The 20,300-nt window shown below is 42.0% G+C and overlaps 2 protein-coding genes across 5 annotated transcripts in view; one reads left to right on the forward strand and one right to left on the reverse strand.

Moving 5' to 3' along the window:
- Positions 1 to 1,964: 1,964 nt before the first annotated feature.
- anxa11a (annexin A11a) lies at positions 1,965 to 11,026 on the reverse strand. 2 transcript variants are annotated; one of them, XM_037124765.1, is made up of 15 exons: positions 10,836 to 11,026; positions 8,783 to 9,070; positions 7,571 to 7,653; positions 6,514 to 6,894; positions 6,274 to 6,361; positions 5,936 to 6,030; positions 5,517 to 5,630; positions 5,215 to 5,305; positions 4,627 to 4,706; positions 4,474 to 4,530; positions 4,285 to 4,378; positions 4,091 to 4,186; positions 2,988 to 3,046; positions 2,758 to 2,880; positions 1,965 to 2,626 (listed from the first exon to the last, which is right to left on the reverse strand). In XM_037124765.1, exons 2-15 carry the CDS (start codon positions 9,066 to 9,068, stop codon positions 2,567 to 2,569), a joined length of 1,707 nt encoding a protein of 568 aa, XP_036980660.1. In that variant the 5' UTR covers positions 9,069 to 9,070; positions 10,836 to 11,026; the 3' UTR covers positions 1,965 to 2,566. The 2 variants fall into 2 exon arrangements, with proteins under 2 accessions (XP_036980660.1, XP_036980661.1); XM_037124766.1 differs by having other exon boundaries at positions 6,514 to 6,747; positions 10,836 to 11,014.
- A 2,237-nt stretch (positions 11,027 to 13,263) lies between these two features.
- Positions 13,264 to 20,300, forward strand: part of zcchc24 (zinc finger, CCHC domain containing 24) — a 38,829-nt gene continuing 31,792 nt past the window's right edge. For 2 of the 3 annotated variants that reach the window (XM_037123851.1, XM_037123852.1), the window contains exons 1-2: positions 13,264 to 13,762; positions 17,539 to 17,739. In XM_037123851.1, coding sequence (XP_036979746.1) covers positions 13,523 to 13,762; positions 17,539 to 17,739 — 441 coding nt within the window. In that variant the 5' untranslated portion in view covers positions 13,264 to 13,522. The remainder of the gene's footprint in view (positions 13,763 to 17,538; positions 17,740 to 20,300) is intronic. The other variant, XM_037123850.1, reaches the window with a different exon arrangement.

The following is a 20,300-nucleotide window of genomic DNA, read 5'->3' on the forward strand; positions in this document are numbered from 1 at the left end:
CTCACTCCCTCTCTCTCTGTTTGCCTGCCATGCTGGCTCCGTATAGCTTGTGCAACCATGTGCTATCCCCTTTAGATGAAAAATTAATTACAATTCATTCATATCAAAGGGAAGCGAGTCCCCACAGCTGACACGGATTGGACGGCTGTGTCTGTACCCTACTTCTGAGGACACACGTTTGAATAGGAAAGACGGCCTGATTGCTTTTATCTTGGGGGTATGAACGAGTGTATTATTTAGACTACAGGGGTGGTGCTTCTAGCCGTCTGATTATTTACTAAAATACTATTAAACAGATTTGTTTATCAGACAACCCGGATCAGGGAGGATAATGGCTTCATCTATTATTGAGGAGCCTGTCAGCAAGCATATCCATCATTTATCCTGGCCAAATAGTCTGAAACAGAACATAATATGGATTTTTTATTTTGTTGTCAGTTTGAATAGAGATCTAGCAAATGGAACACTCTCTGTGCTAAGGGATGGAAAAAAAAAACAATAACTTTATGATCCACTCACATTTGACATGTTTTATTTACTGCATCTGTGCATAATTCATTCTCAGCAGTGGCGCATCTCTTTAATCTCCATCCCGGAGAGAATGCATGACAATGATAGTGTTCCCAAGGTATTAAATGAACAATTCAAGGAGGAGAAAGTGACAGCATGTTCGATGAGAATACATTGCCGGTGTCCTTCATCATCATACTGACACTTTTAATGTAAAACTATCATCTCCCCACAATACACCAAACCTCAAGGCACTCGGAGAGGACTCCCAAATGATTAGGAGTTATAATAGTCGTTAAATGAGGCACTCGCTGACTTTTAATTAACGGTGAATTACACAGCCTTCAGCTGGATGCCTGCAACAGACGGGAGGTTTTTGATCATAATGATATCAAAACTACCATGCTGGCCAAAACGCTTTGAAATTACCATATAAAGTTCTTGTAAGGATGCCTAAATTATCTTCTCAGAACCAATCAAATTGCATTTTAATCTTCATTAAAATCCAAGTTATTGTAATCTCAATATCTATCTAAGGCCCTCGAGCCTATTCTGTCATTTCTGGTCAATTTTAACATGATGTGATCAGAAATTATTCCTCCAGCATGGCTGTTACCCAGGGGCCCCCCCTCTCTGACAGCACTGCAGACATGCTAGACTTGTTTAATGTGGCCAAGGCAGCTTTATGGATGCCATTAATTCCACGGGATCCCCCCCCCACACTACCATCCAACCCCTTTCACAGAGTTATTGATCGTAGTGCAGTTAGCTCACACACATTATTGTGGCCAGTCGAGCGCAGAACCATGTCTCTACAGTCAAGTGAGTTCTAAGTGAAACCAACAGGATGTAATACAGCGTAGAGAGCTCCATGTGCAGCCGCGCACGCTGACCTTTCTCTCCTCAAGCAAACAGGAATTATGTATCTGTACTGCCTGAGTGAAATGTTGTGGATTTACCTATTGGTTTTTTGCACTGACTCGAGGCTTTCATGATCTTCGACACCTGAAAATGAAGACATTTCTTTTTCATTTTAAGTATAAATTCAAACTGAATTGTGACCATGGATATTGATCTGATGCCATAACAGAATGATTCATATTCTTCAAAGCTGTGAGTATGTCTGCTTGTTGAAATTCACTGAGGTAGATGTCAGGGTTCAATGAAAACACCGCCCTCTACTGGCAAACTAAGTCCACTACCAAGTGCTAACAGCATCAGAGCAGTCATGAGAAGGTCATGACAATTTTGGAAAACGTTATGTAACGTGCTATCTGATCTGTGTTGCACACAGGGATTCCTTTGCTTGTGAACCAGTAAAGAGATATCATAAGATGTAACTTTTACTGTTACTTTAGAGGCAACTCTTTATGTAAATAAGGCCTGTTTACGTGTGTCTTGTACTGTGCTAATTTTTATCTATTTTACATATGAATCCTGTCGCATACTCCCAGTGTGGGTTCAAAATGTTTATTTTCTGACACTCATGATGACAAAATGACAACTTATGAAATGCGATTCTTGAGTTTACATGTGATATACAAATTAATGCGTCAAAAATGAACAGCACAGCAGAAGAGATGATACAATTGCAAACATTAACAAGACAACTTTGGTACTTAGCTGCTGTGTGTTCTGTCATACTTTATTCAGCATTGCTGAAGATTAGGATATTAGCCGATAAACGTGTCAGATATAACATATCTGATCACATTAGCACAACTGAAATCAAATTTCTTAAAAATATATAGCTCTAAAAAAGTGTATGTAATCTATTGCAAATCTATCATATGGCCATATATGTTCAACTGTTATATCCAGCATAGATATCACAGGTGAAAAAAATATAAAACTTTGTGTGCATACAGCATACAGTTTAAAAAAGAAAGACAATATGTAACGCTAGTGACGTTCTTTAAAGTATATAAACATTGCATTGAGAGCACTGGCATGGCATGCAGGTTTGCAGATTGTGTATAGTGCATATATATATTTGGTGTTAAACTGATATTTATAGAAAATACATTTCTATCACATAGAGGACGCTGTCTCCTTTTCAGTCACTGCCCCCACAGAACTTCAACAGGAGTTTCTTGTAGTCTCCTGATGTGTCTCCCTGCAAGCAAAAAAAAAAATGCATCAACAAATTTAGAGCTTTGTCTCACAAAATCACATGAACTTCTTACTTAAAATGTGGCTGTAGGGTTATTTGTATTGATTATAGTATATCACAATGAGTATACTTACAGAGATGTGCGTGTACAGCGACTTGCCGTAGTTTTTGACATATTCCTGGCGGATATCCAGCATGTCTACCTCAGAACGGGAGACCATGATCCGGATCAGGGTTGTGTCTTTGGTCCCAGCTCCCTGAGCACATGCACACACAGGTTGAAAATTCAATATCATGCTACACTTATTTAGGGTAGTAATGTATAGAAAATGATTATCCAATAAGACAGGACAGGGTTTCTCACCTTCATGGCCTTGTAAAGTCTCTCAGCAAAGTAGGCAGGTGTGTTCTTAATACACTTGACTGAAACAGAGAAAATACTCATTACATCACCAGCCCAATGTAAACATGAATTTATTATTTTATGTTCTTGCTTTTTATTTAAACACATCACTAAATTACAAATCAGCACATTGCAGAGGACACATTCTAATATTTACCACTGCAAGGTGAGAGGGAGTGAAACAACAATACTTTATTTATGTGCCATCTGAAAAGTTTTGCACACACCAAAGGGATGTATGGGGACAAGCAAATTAAAGCTGCATTAATTCATATCTAATTAAATGTATTTAATGAAACTACAATGTGGATTGCCATGCTCGTGCAGATACACTCATGACTTGAAATGACAACAATGACTATCTGCTGCTCTACTGAGCTTTTAACCCTGTTTGAGGCCAGTACATTAAGCATCTGGTTGAATTTTAGTATTTTCATCAACATTACAGCAAACAACCACATTGCCAGAGGCAGGAGGTTGTTTTGCATTAAGCAAGACAACTTATTTGTCGGTCGTAACAGCTTTATAAAGGTGACAGTAACTCAGAGCTGTGTTCTTGGCATTTTCTGCCCCCTAGTGGCCAAATATTGATTAATGCAGCTTTAAAAAATTTTTAAAATGTCAATGAAATCAGAAACAAAGCATTGTCAAAAAGAGTGAAAACAAACAGAACGATGGCAAACATTCAACACTGCAGTGCACACCACTTCACAATGAACACAGTCCGAATGAATGTGTAAATCAATGGAAGTTTTCAAATTAAACATCTAGAAACAGTTTACTGTACCATAATTCTGAGAAATGTGGGCAATAAAGGAAAAAACAAAGATTAAGCAGTAAACAGCACTCCTTCCTCCAACACTATGTGTACTAAAATAGCTTTAATGCTTTATGTAATACAATGACCGTGGAAAATGTTTGATGGTTAAATGTTATGTCAAACATGAACTGCGGAAAAAGCCTCCACGCTTGTAACAAACTAATTAAAAGACTCTGACTCACACGATACATGGGTGTGGCCCTTCTAAGAATAGACCTGAACATGTGCATCTGCATATTCTTACCCACTGCAAGCATGCCACTCTCCAGGTCTCCAGACATCTCCCTGCTGATGCTCTTCTCGATATCTCTGCCACACATTTTCTGGTACTCAAGAAACACTGCACACACACAAATATACACCCTCAGTATTACAACAACAGCTAGCAGAACTTGATACATCTAAGTGGTGAATCATGTTTATAAACATAAAGAATACCTGTTCTGAGATGGGGTTTGCTCCTGGCACACAAAATGGCATTAAACTTGGACTCATCTGTCCCCAGCTTATTTTCTCCTGCAGCATACAGGGCCTATATGGAGAAGAGCAATGTATACTTATCAACACGTCTTTAGGTCAAGTAATTAACAACATAAAAACGACCAAAGAAAATGAAGCAGACTGTACCTGAGCATCTTGTTTAGCCAGAGAGATGTCAACAGCTTCTCGTTCGTCACGATTACCCTACAAAATAAAGAAAAGCATATTAAAAATGAAATCTGAAAATAGTTGCCAAGACGACTAAGGTATACAGATAATTAAGGTGTATCATATCTGTACCTGGGCGAGGGAGATCAGAAGCCTGCGGAAGTGGCCTGAGGTATCCCCACTAATGGCATTCTCCAGTGTCTTCTTGTACTCTGAAACGGAATACATATAATTGTATAAACAAAAAAAATTATATTTTGAGGGCTCATAATCAGTTTTTTTCTAATCTGAATATTTTGTTTTCACATTCTCAAGAAAAGACTGTTCCACTGCATTTAAATCATAAGGCACAGACATACTGTAGGTAGATAACACAAATTACTTTAAAAGGACATAAAGCTTGTGTTGATGAGCATTAAGCATTAAAAAAAGTCGCAAATAACAGTAAACAAATCTTTTTTATTTTTCAAAAATAGTTGATCAAAAGCCTTTCTGTAGTTGCAGTTATGAAATCTTCATTTTAGTTTCTTGTGCTAGTGGAACTCTATGTGTATCAGATACCTAGCCATATCATCTGAATTTACATTATGGCGACATCCAAATCCACATAATCAGAGCTTATCTACTTAATAAAACCATTTCCATTTTTGATGCTGTGTGATAGAGGAGAAGAGAACAGTAGAGGGAAAGCAGTGCATTAGCCGCCCAGAGGCATCTCACCTTGTTTGTAAATACGGTTAATCTCCTTGATTTCAACGTTGGAACGAGAAGACAGGATCTCTATCAGACAGGCCTCATCGGTTCCAGCACCCTGTCAGGAAGAAGAACAAAGACGACTTGACAACTTCATCCTCTGGCCTTGTGGCAGCCAAATTCATCCTGCCTGTTTGTGTTTAATGAACCTTAATTCAGACCTAGAACTGATGGAATTCTCTATAATAATAAATAAACTTACTTTTTTAATCAAAGAACACTTTTCATAATATGAAGCACAATAACCAGGACTATAAATCAGCGTTTACCTTTATGGCATCGTGGAGCTCACAGGCATCAAACTCAGCTGGGGTCTTCAAAGTTGCCATGACAAGCTTCCTAAAGTCTCCAGACAGTTCAGAATGCAGATCCTTAATCAGATCCTGAAAATGGAAACATGCTTGGAATAACTGCTGCTGTGAAAAAGGTTTTGCAAGAAGCTCTGCGACACAGCTATAATGAGCTCTTAGGACACCCAATCCCCTCTCCATTTTTACTGGCAGAACTAACACCTGTTCTCTGCTTGTCATTATTAGACAGTGCGAGGTAATGCACGCTGAGCCACACAGGATTCTATACTGAGTGTTTGTTTTTCAAAATCTTTTTTATGGAGATACCCTGATGGAAAATTGGGTCAATCAGTTAACACATTAACAATGTATATACTCAATATGTACACGACTGTTACCTTCCCATAGGCAGTTTTATAGGATCTGAGCAGAGGCACACGCTGCTTGTTGGAGCGGCTCCCCAGTAAGTCGATGATGGCTTGCTCATCAGTTCCTGCACAGACAAGCCCACAATGTTTGATGAGACACATATCAAAGTTAAAAGGAACAGGTCTTCACTTTCAATCCAAGGTATTTCATTTATTCTTAAAAATGACAAACATCTTTCTACATGCAAAAACTATATAAAAAAAATAAAGGAATACTCTCATATGGACAGATTCCATAATAAGAAATAAATGAGAACAACAGAATAATGAGTAGAACACTGCTTTTGGTCTCCGTCAATAGCACTCACCAAAGCCCTTCATGGCCTTCCTCAGGACCTCGGCATCTTTGAGTGGGTCAGCTCCAGGAAAGTCCTTGATTGTTCCCCTGAATCCTCTCTGACAATACAATACAGCAATTTCAGCAACACAGTTAAGTGTTATTTCAACAACATACAGAAGTGAAGAGAGCCATGATAAGAAGACAGAGGTTTCATCATTTTAACCAATAAGGTCAAAAAGTATTACAGTATAGTACATTTTTATATTACATTGATTGCTGGAGCTACTGGCATGGCTCCTCCTCCGTAAGCTGGCATGGACGGATTTGGTGAAGGGACCTGTGGGTATCCTGGCACGGGTGCTGGTCCTCCTCCATAACCACCAGCCATGGGTGCATTGGGTGATGGGGCTGCTCCAAAACCAGCCATCTGAGGATTGGGTGATGGTGCACGGGGGTATCCAGGCATTGGCTGGCCAGGGTATCCCATTCCGGGGCCTTGGGGCTGTGGGTACAGGCCATATGACTGTTGGTTAGGGAAGGGGGCACCATACCCGTCAGGTTGAGGGGCAGGTGGGTACCCCCCAGGCGCTTGGGCGAACATGGATGGGTTTGGAGTAAACCCCCCCACGCCTGCAGAGGTCTGACAGGCCTGTGATTTGAAAAGATTGGCATGTCATAGTATGTGCACAGATGCTTGTAGATTAATTGAGGCAAAGCAAAGATAGCTAGTCACACCTTTTTTGGATTGTTATTCTTTTTTTTCCTTTTTGGGATTAATTCATGGCATTGGTCAAAGCTGAAACATTTTCCCAAGTTATTTCCCCAGTTCTGGAAATAACGACAGAGGAGCAGCTGAAGTTAATGTCCCAGATGTTTTGAAGATTTTCTAGTTACAATACACATAATATTTATCCAAATAAAGTGTGGCCATGCTATATTAGAAGATGGAAATGTATACATCTGACAACACAAATGAGAATACAACACAGACAACACAATGACTCAGGAAAGTAAAGGGTTAAAGGGGGGTAAAAAAAACTGCATCAGATTGAAGAAGCGTGCAAAAGAATGAATTATGTGACTATTTTTCTCATGCGAGAGACTTAGAAGGAGAAGCTGAAAAAGCAAATGGCGATGCTGAAGGTTTTAGGATTCGGACTTTGGAAAAGTCTTACCGTAAAGTTACAGGATGAGACAGTCGGTGAATGGCTATCTAAGTCATTATAACTGGAATATTCAACGTATTAATCTGATGAGGTTTCATTATATTTTTATTAAGATTTTTCTAGGTGGACGCAATGGGGATATTTCTAGGCTAAACTTACCATGCCAGCGTTGTATCCAGGGTTGGACATGTTGTCAAGACCAATGGAGGGATATCCACCAGTAGGGCCACCTCCCCAGCTGCCTGCAGCAGACAACAAACATAAAGCTGCTCAAAAATTTTGAGGACTTTTAGTCTGAGACACTGAATGACCCTTCTTCCTTTTTCTCACTTTCCAACTAGTTGACATGAAGGTGGAAGAGTGCTGGACAGAGAAAGGGAGTACTATGAGAAAGATGAACTGTGGGACCTACATCTCTTAGCAACTGCAGGGGTTTGTTTGTTTTTGAGGGAAAGAAATTCCACTCTTGACTTTAAGTCTCATGATCTGCGTTGCCTACAAACATGACATTTGTGACTCACTATTTCTAAACTAGGCAGCAGAATACCTTGACCGTGGCACACTGTTTTACTTCAACTCACATATGAATAATCGTATGTGTTGATCTTGTCACTGTGTGTGCTAGATGAGAAAGTAGCCATTTTTGCTAATATGTCATACCATAACAACTCAATAAGGTACTACAACAGATCAGTGCTCTGAATTTGTTAACTTCCTTCTACCACTTTCAATATTATTCTTATAGCACCAATTCAGAAGGAAAGATAACTTGTGACATTTTTCTAGCTCACTGAGAGTTTAATGGAAGGACCAATATCATTCTCACATCTGCAACACAAATATGACAGTTAAAACCAACAGCTTGTTAGCTTGGCTTAGCATCAAGGCTGGAAACAGGGAAACAGCTTGCCTGGCTCTGTCTAAAAGGCAGCAAAGTGTGCCTAACAGCAATTCAAAGGTGAACTGATTGGCATGGAACATTCTATTTGTTTATCCAAATAAAAATAAAAAACCCTGAAGAGTGTCAATGATGACAGGACTCCAGGAGGTCACTGCACCTGTCCAAGAAAGAGTTCAGTTCATTGAAAAACCACAATGTGCCATTTTTACACCGACCTAGATACAGCGCAGTCATTAATGAGCTGTACAGGTGATGCTGGTCGGCACATTTTTTTCTGACAGCCAGGCTGGTTGTTTCCCCATGCCTTCAGTCTTCATGCTAAACTAAGCTGACCAGCTGCTGATGGTAGGCTTCATATTCACCATACAGGCACTGCGGTATCAATTCTCTCATCTATCTTTCGGCAAGTGAGCAAATTAGCACATTTCCCAAAATAACTGTTCCATTAATAGTGTGGTGCGATGGCTTACCTGTCGGTGGTGCCGGTGGGTAGCCTCCAGCCTGTGGTGGATAGCCTCCTGCCTGGGGTGGATAGCCCCCTGCTTGTGGTGGATAGCCTCCTGCTTGTGGTGGATAGCCTCCTGCCTGTGGAGGGTAGCCACCTGCTTGTGGTGGATAGCCTCCTGCTTGTGGTGGATAGCCTCCAGCCTGGGGAGGGTAACCGGGCTGAGGTGGGTAAGCACCAGGTTGTGGAGGGTAAGCACCGGGCTGTGGAGGGTATCCGCCTCCCTGCTGGGGGTATCCTGGGTAGCTCATGGCTGTACAAATAAAAACAGGGCCATCAATCATTACACTGCAAGACAAGAACTGTGACTGAAATGTTAAAAATCATCTTGTGTAGCAACTCTAAAATGAACTTCTGGTGAAGACAATGAAAACAAAGAATGCTGCACCCTTACTGGCACCCTTAATGGCAACCTTAAGGCCCATTGAATGCGCTGACATAGCAACAAGGGAGCTGAAAACAGTAGTAAACCTTTCCCTACCCTACTCAGCATTCCCACCGGGCAGAATTCTCCACTGACATAAGCTATTTGAATGGAATTGAGAGAACTGGTGCATTTATACTGTGCACCTGCATTAAAAAAAATGTAGATCTCACTTAAAATAGTTATATAGTTATTGGTTTTACTGGATACAATCCCAGTCTGCTTCACAGGTCAAGGTCCTTGACTTAATAAGGGGGGCTTTAAATGCACCATCTGTTCACAGTCTTTGCTTTGAATGCAGCAATAAGTGTCCCCCTGTCAATGCGATCTAATGAAGGGCAAACTTTTCATTTCTGGGCGGATGGATCAAAGACATTCTCAGCCGAGTGGTGGGGTGGTGAGGAAACTTTCATTATGTTTTTGCTTAGTATGAAAAGCCCGTGTTTCCGACAGGCCCTCTTGTTCCATGGTAAAACTGACCTCAGTGGACACAAATGGAACGGTCTTCTCTGCTTTGCATTTTATAGATGCTGCTGTGTTTGAATAAGCACACTTGGGCAAGAGAGCTACGCTGTGAAGCCACGACTTTCCATTTCTGTAGGCTAAAGTCATCGAGTCACAGGTCAGACTGAAGTAAGTAAGTTTAACCTCTCATACACTTCCTCCTAAAGTCCTGCCGTGGCACTGCAGTAGATGCTGTAGAAAGAGACATTGTGAAATACTTCTCCAACGGTCAGAACAAATGGGCTTTAATAGTTCAGGTTGAAACAGATCTCGCATAACTGCTCTCACACATCAAACTGTGAGAAGTCTGTGACTTGACAAAACCACAATGCGCAGCTGCAAAACCTGCAAAACACCTTTGCACATTCAAATTTGCTAAAAGAGATTGGGGGAAGCTGGTACAGATATTTAATATTTCAGGGTCAAAGATCTCGTCTTTTGATGATCAATAGGTTGGAATGACAACCTCCCAATGCGTTGCGAGGCAGTTATATAGGCGCTATTAGCTAATGTTTAAGTAAATGTCCTGGCTTCATGTTGATTCAGGACGATAGGTGTGTCAGCTTCCTCGCTTTAAAACTAAGACAATTGTGGCCTAACTGCATGATATGCTCAACAGATTTTGTAAATCATCAGAAAACACATATTTAGCTTTTATTTTATAACAAGGGCAACAGTTTTATTTCGGACAGTGGTCTTGCTAATGCTGTACACGGAAGCTTCAGGCCTGTACAAGTCTCCATGAGTAAACCAGTAAAATTAGCGCTGCTTCCTAATCCCATTAATCTTACATAGGGTGGCTTTATCAAAGCACCTCTGCCTTTCTCCCGGAACTCAGCCCGCTAAGCTAACCCGACATAAACGAGCAAAATTCAAGCAGCAAACTCAGGCTACACGAGTATTTTCCAGCCTTGCTAAAAGCACTGGTAAATCTGCTTTGACGTTGGCAGGCTAACGACAGCGTCGAGAACAGCAAGACTAAAACAAGCAGTCGCCACTTATCCCAAATGTAACTTCTAGCGTTTCGCGAACATACCGTTCATTGCTCTAGCTAGCAATGTTTGAGTAGTTGTTTGGTTTTAGCACTTACTTTAGTCCGTTTTCAGTCTCTTCCCGGACGCCGTGTTTCTCTGACAAGTCGCTGTATTGACTGTACTTAAGTGTTGTGGGTGGGACTCATAGTTTCCATGTAGGGAACCCACCCATCGCTCTGACTCGTCTGAGGGCTGTGACACACAGCCGTCCTCTTATCATGTGACGGCAGCCTTTCACATACCTATTGACTCCGAGACAAGAGGCGACAGGGACTGGACATTAATGACCTACGTGCTGGAAAATGTGACGTTGCCCATCATGTCACAATAGGTGTATTTTTATGTCACAGGTGCGTTACCCAGACTGCACCCTGCCCAGGTGAGCTTATCAAGACCTGAAGTGAAACCACCCAGGAATGTTGCGTTTACTGACACACACACACGCACACATTTACAAGTCATAACAATCACATTACATTGTAAAGTAAATTAATTGTATATACTAAGAAGTGTTGTCTATTATTTGGCAAGAATACATCATAAAATGTAATTGTAGTCATAACATTGGCTGCTTTCCCCGTCAATATTAGATAACTGAAAATAAACTTAGACACAAATGTGTAAATAAGTCAGTATAGTTCAATAAATGAATATGTTTCTTTTTTTCAAAAAGAACAGTTTTCCAAAGACAAACTTATACTTAATTAAGGGGGTTTTGTATGTCATATTGATGCATTTATTTATTTCAAATGACGTTTATTTCATAATGGTATATTTATTTATTTCGAAGGCAGTTCTATTTCATAACAATATTTATGTATTCATTCAATATTTCATATAATGACAGTTAAAATATTATAATAACAAAATATGTGAATACTACTACTGCTAATAATAATAATAATAATAATAATAATAATAATAATAATAATAATAATAATAATATAATCATCATATCTGTGAAGTCTGTGAAGGATAAAAACTATATTTTTAGACTAGAATGAATGTGCTTTTCTCAAGTACTATATGTCTTGTTTTTGTTTGTACTGGTGGCTGTGATTCATGGTCACAAACAAAGAAAAGTATTTTTACCTACCTCCACGTCACTAAACTGCCTTTGTCAGGAAGAGGCACTCACACATTGATTATGTTAGGAATTACACAACTGTACCGTGTGAGTGTGTGAAGGGATTTGGCCACAAGAGGGAGCCATATTTAAAGCTTTGTCCATATCATACCGGGGCCTGCCTGCCCCCTTCAGGCTGGTTTGAGGGCTGAGACTTGCTTAATGCAGGAGTGTGATTGCCCAGGAGAGGCCTGGGGCTGGTGAGGAGATTCTGACTGTATTGACTGATTAACTCATATAATGATCACTGTAATAAAATGGTGATTATACACAAACCATCTAACGTATTTCTCGTTGCACATATGTAGAAATATCAGTCATCAGTGAAAAGAATGTAGAATGAAGAAATCTGTGGTCCAATTAAAAAAAAAAGGACATTTAGAAAATGTGTGTTTATAGGTCTTTGGGAGCACTACTGCATATGTTTAGAGGTAGTATAAAGCTGTATGTCTTTTAATAAACTGCCTCCAGTGATGTCACTTGTGGCTAAATTGCATTGTGGGTCATGTAGGCAGCAGGTTTTGTAAAGGAAATACATTTGTGTGGAATAAAAAATATCTCTGGTTCTTCTGTATCGATTTTGATCATTTGTTTTTTAAACCGTCTATAACGAGTCCGACAATGTTATAGGAGTGCAATGCTACACCAGTGGACTGCTTAATAAAAAAAAACAAAATATAACAAAACAAACCAAGGTGCCTACAATGCAATTAGCTACTGACTGATATCACTGGAGACAATTTACCAGTTTACATGCAGCTTCCTCTGGAACTACAAAAGGCTTCATACTGATTTTTTTCATACATGCATTAGTGCTCCCAAAGACCTGTAAACACATGTTTAACATGCAAAATTGGTGGAGTTACCCTTTAATAGCCAGATTGGCCTTTACTACACTGGGACTCTCCAAAGTTTCATCAGTAACATACAACCACTCACCTCCTTCCCTGAACAAACAAAACACACACACACACACACACACACACACACACACACACACACACACACACACACACACACACACACACACACACACACACACACACACACACACACACACACCTCTTTTAAACACCTTCAGACAAAACAAGTGTCGATGATAAATATTACAAATAAGTAAATACTAAACATCAACGTGTGGCTCAGAGACATGCAGCGTGTTAAATTCGTTTAATTCTGTAACACAAACTGGTGGTAAACAGTCTCGTTGAGGAGTGAGGGAAGGCGGATCAGCCGTTCGCCTCATCCAGTATGGCTCGGTATGAATATTCATACCGACCAGACGCTGGTTGGCCTGCGTCCTCGGTGACGCAGGACCGTCCTCATTACATATTCAAAGAGCCTCTCTCTGCCCCGCTGCAATAAAGGCAGATAGCGGACCATGGGGAGCAGGGGAAAACTTTTTTATACTGACATGTTAGCGCAATGACTTCTGAGTAACATCTAACTGGGACGAGGCTCCCGGCGTGAGGAGGACAGGAGGCCCTTTACGGCAAGAAAGAAGGAGCACTTGCCATCTGCCGGGGTGCGGGGAACGAAAAGTAAGACGGCAGAAGAGTTGAGACCAGTCCAAGAACCAGCGGTGGAAAATCCAGTTCAGCCATTTGAATTTGAAAGATGAGCTTGCTGTCTGCCATAGACACGAGTGCCTCCGTGTACCAGCCCGCGCAGCTCCTCAACTGGGTCTATCTCTCTTTGCAAGACCCCCACCAGACCAGCGCCTTTGACGCGTTCCGACCCGAGCCCAACTCTTCCCACCCGGATCTCAATTTCAGCAAGACTCCCGCAGCGGCGGACCTGAGCTCTTCCCTCAACTCCAACTATCTCAACAACTTCTTTCAGCTGCAGCGGAACGAGGTGAAAGATGGCATGCACGCACACGCACACGCACGCACTACACACACACACATATATATGTGGAGTGTTAGAGAGAGCAGCAGTGTACAGTCAGAGACAGGGCCGGCTGATGATCTGCTGGTCTGTGCACCAAATGTTTTAGCATGTACAGCATGGGCTATTCTGGTAGGATACACACACCCGCCATGATAATCCTAATAAGCACAATAACTTAGCCAAACGCTTTTATTCAGTCTGTGTTTTAGGTGATCAGCCTTGTGGATGCTGTTGGAAAACACTTGTATTATCAAGTTATCCAAACTCATATTAACTTTTATAGAAGTAGGCAATACCGACCGCTGTAAATGAAAAGAGGACTGCAAAACTGTCGGCCCAAGAGAAATCACCGTAGGGATATCATGTTTGTGGGATACAGGATGTAATCAGTGCACCAGAATAGTGTCACGATGTCACTGTAAACTCACTGGTGAGTACTCTGAGTTCAGAAATATGAAAAGTTTTTTTCTGGAGGGGAAAAGATGTTTTGATCATGGTAAATTTCTTTAAGCTTAATATAGCAAGTCAGACCCTTAGTAGATACACAAATGGCTAAATATCAAACAGACAGTTCCTTTTCCCTGTCAGGTCATTAGAAAAAAAAAAAAGACAAATAAGTCTGTCGCCAGCGTGCTGATGAGCGATGGTTGAAATTAAAGGTCAAAATCAGTTTTAATGGCGCATGTAAAGAGGGATGAGTGGAAATAGATTCCCCTGCACGCCTCAGTCTGGAGAGAGCCGGCCACTGCAGCCTCCTGCTGAGCTCTGCCGTCTCTGGCTGCCTCAAATAGCCCCTGGTTGTGCAAACAAAATCAATCCCTGTTTACATATTGTCTATTTCTGTAGCTCTGTGTAATTTTAGGGGACAAACATGCCGATAATGTACAGCAGGGTGCAAACTCGATACTGCAGGCCATACAGTGCACAAGGGACACACAACCTCACCCTCACCCACACACATATGCATACATCCAGCACACACAGAGAAAATAATCGCACGCTGGCGGGTCAAATGGTTAGTTTTAAAAACACACGGCGTGTTGATTACACTGCAGGAGAAGCCCTCAGATCTGTGTGTGACCGTGTGTGTTTGGAAACCCTTGGAAACACTAAGCAGTGGAGGTACGCTGCGCTCGCCATCCAGAGAGCCGGTGTCCATTATTATGGTGGGTAACCATAGAGGCCCTTTTGAAGTCATTTAACATGAAACAGTCCTCTGGAAATTGGGTGTGCATATTGCACATTACACGCAATTGTGTAATGCCATTCAATACGCACGAGTATAAAGTGCTTCAAACTGAGCACATACAATCTGGAAATGATTTAAAGGGTGGGAGGGGGGGGGGGCATATTTTGCAGCTCACTGTACCAACTAAGCTATGTCAAATAAACCACTGCAGAGATTTGCTGATGAGATGAGTAATGCAAAATGTGGTTGTTTTTGCACTGAGGGATCACACAACAGTCTGCTTAAAGTGAAACAGTGATAAATTCACAATTCTGCGGCTGATTAGGAACTCGTAGCGTGGCACAGAGTCGAGCATGCCGACCCCAGTCACATCTGCAGACCGCTCGGTGTGAATGGTACAGGCTAATCGCTAAGCAGATTTTTTGGACATTTATAATGAGGCACTGACCGATTTCTTTTTTTTTTTTTTTTTTGCAGGGCCGATAACGATTCTCAGTTATCAGGTAGACTGATAAACAATATTTGGAACTCAAGTGCATTTGCAGCAAAAATACAAAATAAAGATCTTAGTGTCAAAATTTGAAACAAATTTGAGGTACTTCACTTCAGTTTACACTTTATACTTCCGCTCCACTCCATGTATGTGATGACTTACATTACTTAGTTATTTTGCAGATTCAGACTATCCGGTGCTGATAGGCTACTGCTTGTGACGTGCAACCAATCAGAGAGTGTTGGGGGGCGGGACACTGAGTGACGGAGTAGTGAGAATGCTGCGTCCTTGGCGAAGTGGCGCACTTTTTCAAACTGATGTATTTGATCAGCAATCGGACAAAAAAAAAATCGCTAAAAAAAAAAAAAAAAGTTGACTGTTGACTTTGATAATCTGTCGATCACCACTTTGAAGTAATTAAACGCTCTGCGGGACCTGTTCTACCTCAAACCCGTCACCTTAAGAGTTTCAACCAGACACCACAGGCCTGGTTGAAACATGGCGCCTCGTCTCTGGACCTGTCAGAACCGTCACGAATCCGCATTGTGTTGGTAAATGCGCACACATCCGTCACCGCATACCAAAATATACACTGTCCTCACTCACTTTCTCACTCACTCACTCACTCATTCACTCTCACAGACACACAAAATAAACAAACGGTCTCACCCCGCCATTAGCAGATGTGTGTGAAATCAGTTTCCCCACGGGGGGCCGACTGTCGAGGGGGGCGTTCAGGGCCAACCCTGGAGAAATGTGAGGAGCATCAGCTGAAGCGAAGTTTCCTGTTTTATATTTGTTAAAATAATCCAACAATCTGCGACTTCAATCTCAAATCCGGCGGACACACACACACACACACACACACAAACGGGCACGCTTCCACGAGGAGAGGTAATACGAAACACAGCTACAGATGCAGATGGAAAAACCTGAGAAACTACAGAGCCGTAACGGTTGATTTACGGCGGCTACATGTAATAAATGAACACGAGTCTTAAAGCTGGAGCTGGTTAGCAAGACAGCCTTACAGTCCTCGCAGATAAAGATTTGGCTTTAGGTCCGGTCGTGGTTGCCAGGTCTAAGGTTTTTTTTTTTTCTGGGCTGTGCAACATTTAACATCAACATCATTTCCCAGACAAAGTCAGAGAGAGACAGGCAGGGATGTGGAGGAGTCGATCACCGCCGCTGACATCTCAAACATTTGTTTTGCGTGTTAAGGCAGAGGTTTGTTTAGCGCCCTTAACACGCAGGTTTATTACGTGATCATCTGAGGGGGAACAAAAAACAAAAAAAACAAACAAATCTGCACTGAAATCAGCATAATTCAGCCCAGAGGTCAATTCCTGACAGTCCTCTCTGGACTGCGTTTAAACCAGAAGGAGGGCATGAATGAGAGGAGGAAATCAGAGGCTGCAGGCGACGCTCTCCCCAGTTATTAATATTCAGACGGCATCTTCCGCGAATTCACTGGGCCTTGTGGTATGCGACACTGCGCTCTGTGGCTCCGAGCAGACGTACAAACACCGACCACGGCTAGTTTACCGCCAACAGTGCGTGGTGACATCGCTGATGTTCCGCAGGGCTGGCGCGGATGGGGAACATGCCTCCCGTCTTGTTTACAATGAGTCATCCTCTGCCGAAAGTCCTGTCTTTCTCTGCGGACATGCTCAGTACTTTTCCAGCTCATGAGCACAGCTGGGCCTCCCGCCAGATGTTCTGAATTTAATGAGTGAAATGATCTTGCAGGGATTTTTTTTCTTCTTCTTCTTCATTTTCTTTCTTTCTTTTCTTTTCTTTTTTTTGTTTTTTTGTTGCGCAACACAAAATAGGACAGAGGGCTCTGGACGGAAATTGCTGATTAATCTCCAATTTTTTTTTTATCACTTAGGGCCAGAAATGCAATATTTTATGCTGATAATCATTTATGTGGTGACATCGTCCTGCATGCATCTTGTGCACGATACAATATGTGATTCTTGACACATTTCGGTTGAACAACTGGAAGAACTCTGTGTTAAAATGGAACCTCCTTGTGATATCTCTCTTATCCCGCAGGCCTTAAACAACAACGTGTATAAGAATGTGTCGCCCTACGGCTCCCTGAACAACATCGTCGATGGGCTCAACTCCCTGACGGACCACTTCTCGGACCTCTCCCTTTCCTCGGAGCCGAGAAAGCCCAACAAAAGACCCCCGCCCAACTACCTGTGCCACCTGTGCTTCAACAAGGGCCATTACATCAAAGACTGCCCTCAGGTGAGACTTGGGATGCGCGCATAGTTGCATAACCGTGTCCTCAGACGACACAAACAGCCACTCTGATGACTCGTTAACGTGTTTCACGTCGCAGCGGCAGCATTACTGTATCGTCCTTTGGTTCACACAAGCCGACGATGGCACCGAGGCCTCGCTCCAGCTCCATGACTGTCTCTCGTCTTTCTCTCTCCCTCTCTCTCTCTCTCTCTCTTTGGCTCTGCTCTGACCTACTTGTTAAACAGGCCGGCCTCTGTCTTCTGTAGTCATGTGTGTGTGAGTGTGTGTGTATACATGTGCTTGTGTGCATCTTAACTGCCGCTGCATTACACTACAAGAAAACCAACCAACCAACCGACCGGCCGTCCGTTACAGCCCGAGATAAATTAAACCTGACGGGCCAGTTGGAGAGTCAGGTGATGAAGGTCTGTGTCGCCATGTTGGCTGTGCTAGTGTGTTTGTCGAGAATTAAAAGAAATGAGAAAAAAACCACGAGGAAACACTGTAACAGACATCTTTGCTTGACATGTGGCCAAAGATAGATTTTCCGCAAAGTCAGGCTTGCATTCCTCTGCCGTCTGGTTTCACACCAAGTCAGTGTGTTATGATGCAGGGGGTGTATTCTGCAGGGCATCATGGTGAATCCAGCTGGAGGTTATGAGCACGCTAGGCTAATGTGTGACCAATTTGGTGTCTCCTTAGTCATTGTCTCTACTCAAACCTTAACTGTTGGAAAAACTGACACTGTTGTTAGCTTGTGGGAGAAGCTTACATTAAAGGAGAACTTCGGTCGATTTAATCATGCGGCTTCATTGCTCAAGCTACCCTTGACTTGCCAGCACCGAAGACGCTAACACATTTGGTCCAACCATTACAGGGCTCCGTGAACGGAGAGTTAGCATTGACGGCTAACAGCGTAGGGTCAGAACTTCACACTGTGTTTTAAGCTTCTTAACATGCTCCACATCTCACCCCAAAAGTTATGCAACATCAGCAGACACCTTACAACACAGCACTGTCGCATGTATGACTCAAAATGAGACGAACTAGTCAATCCGTCGAGAGTGCGCTTACTCCCTCACTGGCGGAGATGGAAACGTATTCCAGCATTTTCGTTTTTCTGTTCATAATGTACATGTCCATGTTGCAGCCTGTCATGAGCCATGAGCCTTACAATAGCCTGTTAAGCCTGTTGAGCAAACGCTCGACGGATTGACTAGTTTGGTCTAACTACTGGAGGACACGGATGTCAACAAACCGGTATGTGGCTACTTGCACAAACACACTGTTTTAACTACTTTTTTTATTCATTTTGAGTCATACACGCTACAGTGCTGTGTTGTAAGTTGTCTGCTGATGTTGCATGACTTTTGTGGTGCGATGTAGAGCATGTTAAGATGCTTAAAACACAGTGTAAAGTTCTGACCCTATGCTGTTAGCTGTCAATGCTAACACTCCGTTCATGGAGCCCTGTAATGGTTGGACCAAATGTGTTCGCGTCTTCGGTACTGGCAAGTCAAGGGTAGCTTGAGCAATGAAGCTGCATGTTTAAATCGACCAAAGTTCTCCTTTAATTTTAGCCCGTTGGAGAAGCTAACACAGATGTTAGCTTGTTGGAAAAGCTAACATTCGTGTTAGCCTGTTTGAAGGGCTATCACAAGTGTTAGACTGTTGCAGAAGCTGTTGGAGAAACTACCTTTGAAATCAACCTGTTGGAGAAGCTCACAATGATGTTAGCCTTTTGGAAAAGCCAACAGTGATGTTTGCCTGTTTGAGAAGCTATCATTGATGCTACCTGTCTGGAAAAGCTCACATAGATTTTAGTCTGTGGGAGAAGCTAACATTGATGTTAGCCTCTTGGAGAAGTTAACATCAATGTTGAAATGTTGCAGAGGCTTACACAGATTTTAACCTGGTGGAGAAGCAAGGTTTAAATGTTATCCTGTTGGAGAAGCTAACACAGATGTTACCCTGTTGGAATAGCTAAACTTGATGTTGGCCTCATCTTGGAGAAGCTAATTTTCCTTGAACATTTTTGATTAATGCCACTGACTCACTAAAGCTAAAACTGAATGTATGTTGAGAAGAATAATCCAGTTTACAGTTTCAGTTAAGATTTCAAATGTTAAGATAAGGTACAATGTCTGAGATATGATATGATGCAGCCAAGAGTTTAGGATTTGTTTCTATATGAGAAAATTAGATTTTTTCAATCTGACAGCAACAATGAGGCGCCTGGTTGGTTCTTGATACTGCAGGCGGGTACAGGCGTGCAATCACCCATCTTCTACATGCACATGAGAGAAAACCCTGTTCATGTACAGATATTGTCTTCATGTCCAATAGCTATGGTGGAAGTGAAGTGAAGTGATATTTTGAGGACTGCAGGAGTTGTTGAGAAAGGAATGGGCTATGAAATTGCTGTGGTGGATCTGTCATGTGCTGTTATATAGAGCCTTGTAAACTCCAAGGCTGGGACTGTGGCCTGGAAGTGATCTGATTTTGATCGGAGCACAATGGCACTTTCCCTCCGAAATTGAGGAATTTTTACACAGAGTTGTTTT

The sequence above is a fragment of the Acanthopagrus latus genome, chromosome 15 (genome assembly GCF_904848185.1).
Source record: "Acanthopagrus latus isolate v.2019 chromosome 15, fAcaLat1.1, whole genome shotgun sequence".
NCBI lineage: Eukaryota > Metazoa > Chordata > Actinopteri > Spariformes > Sparidae > Acanthopagrus > Acanthopagrus latus.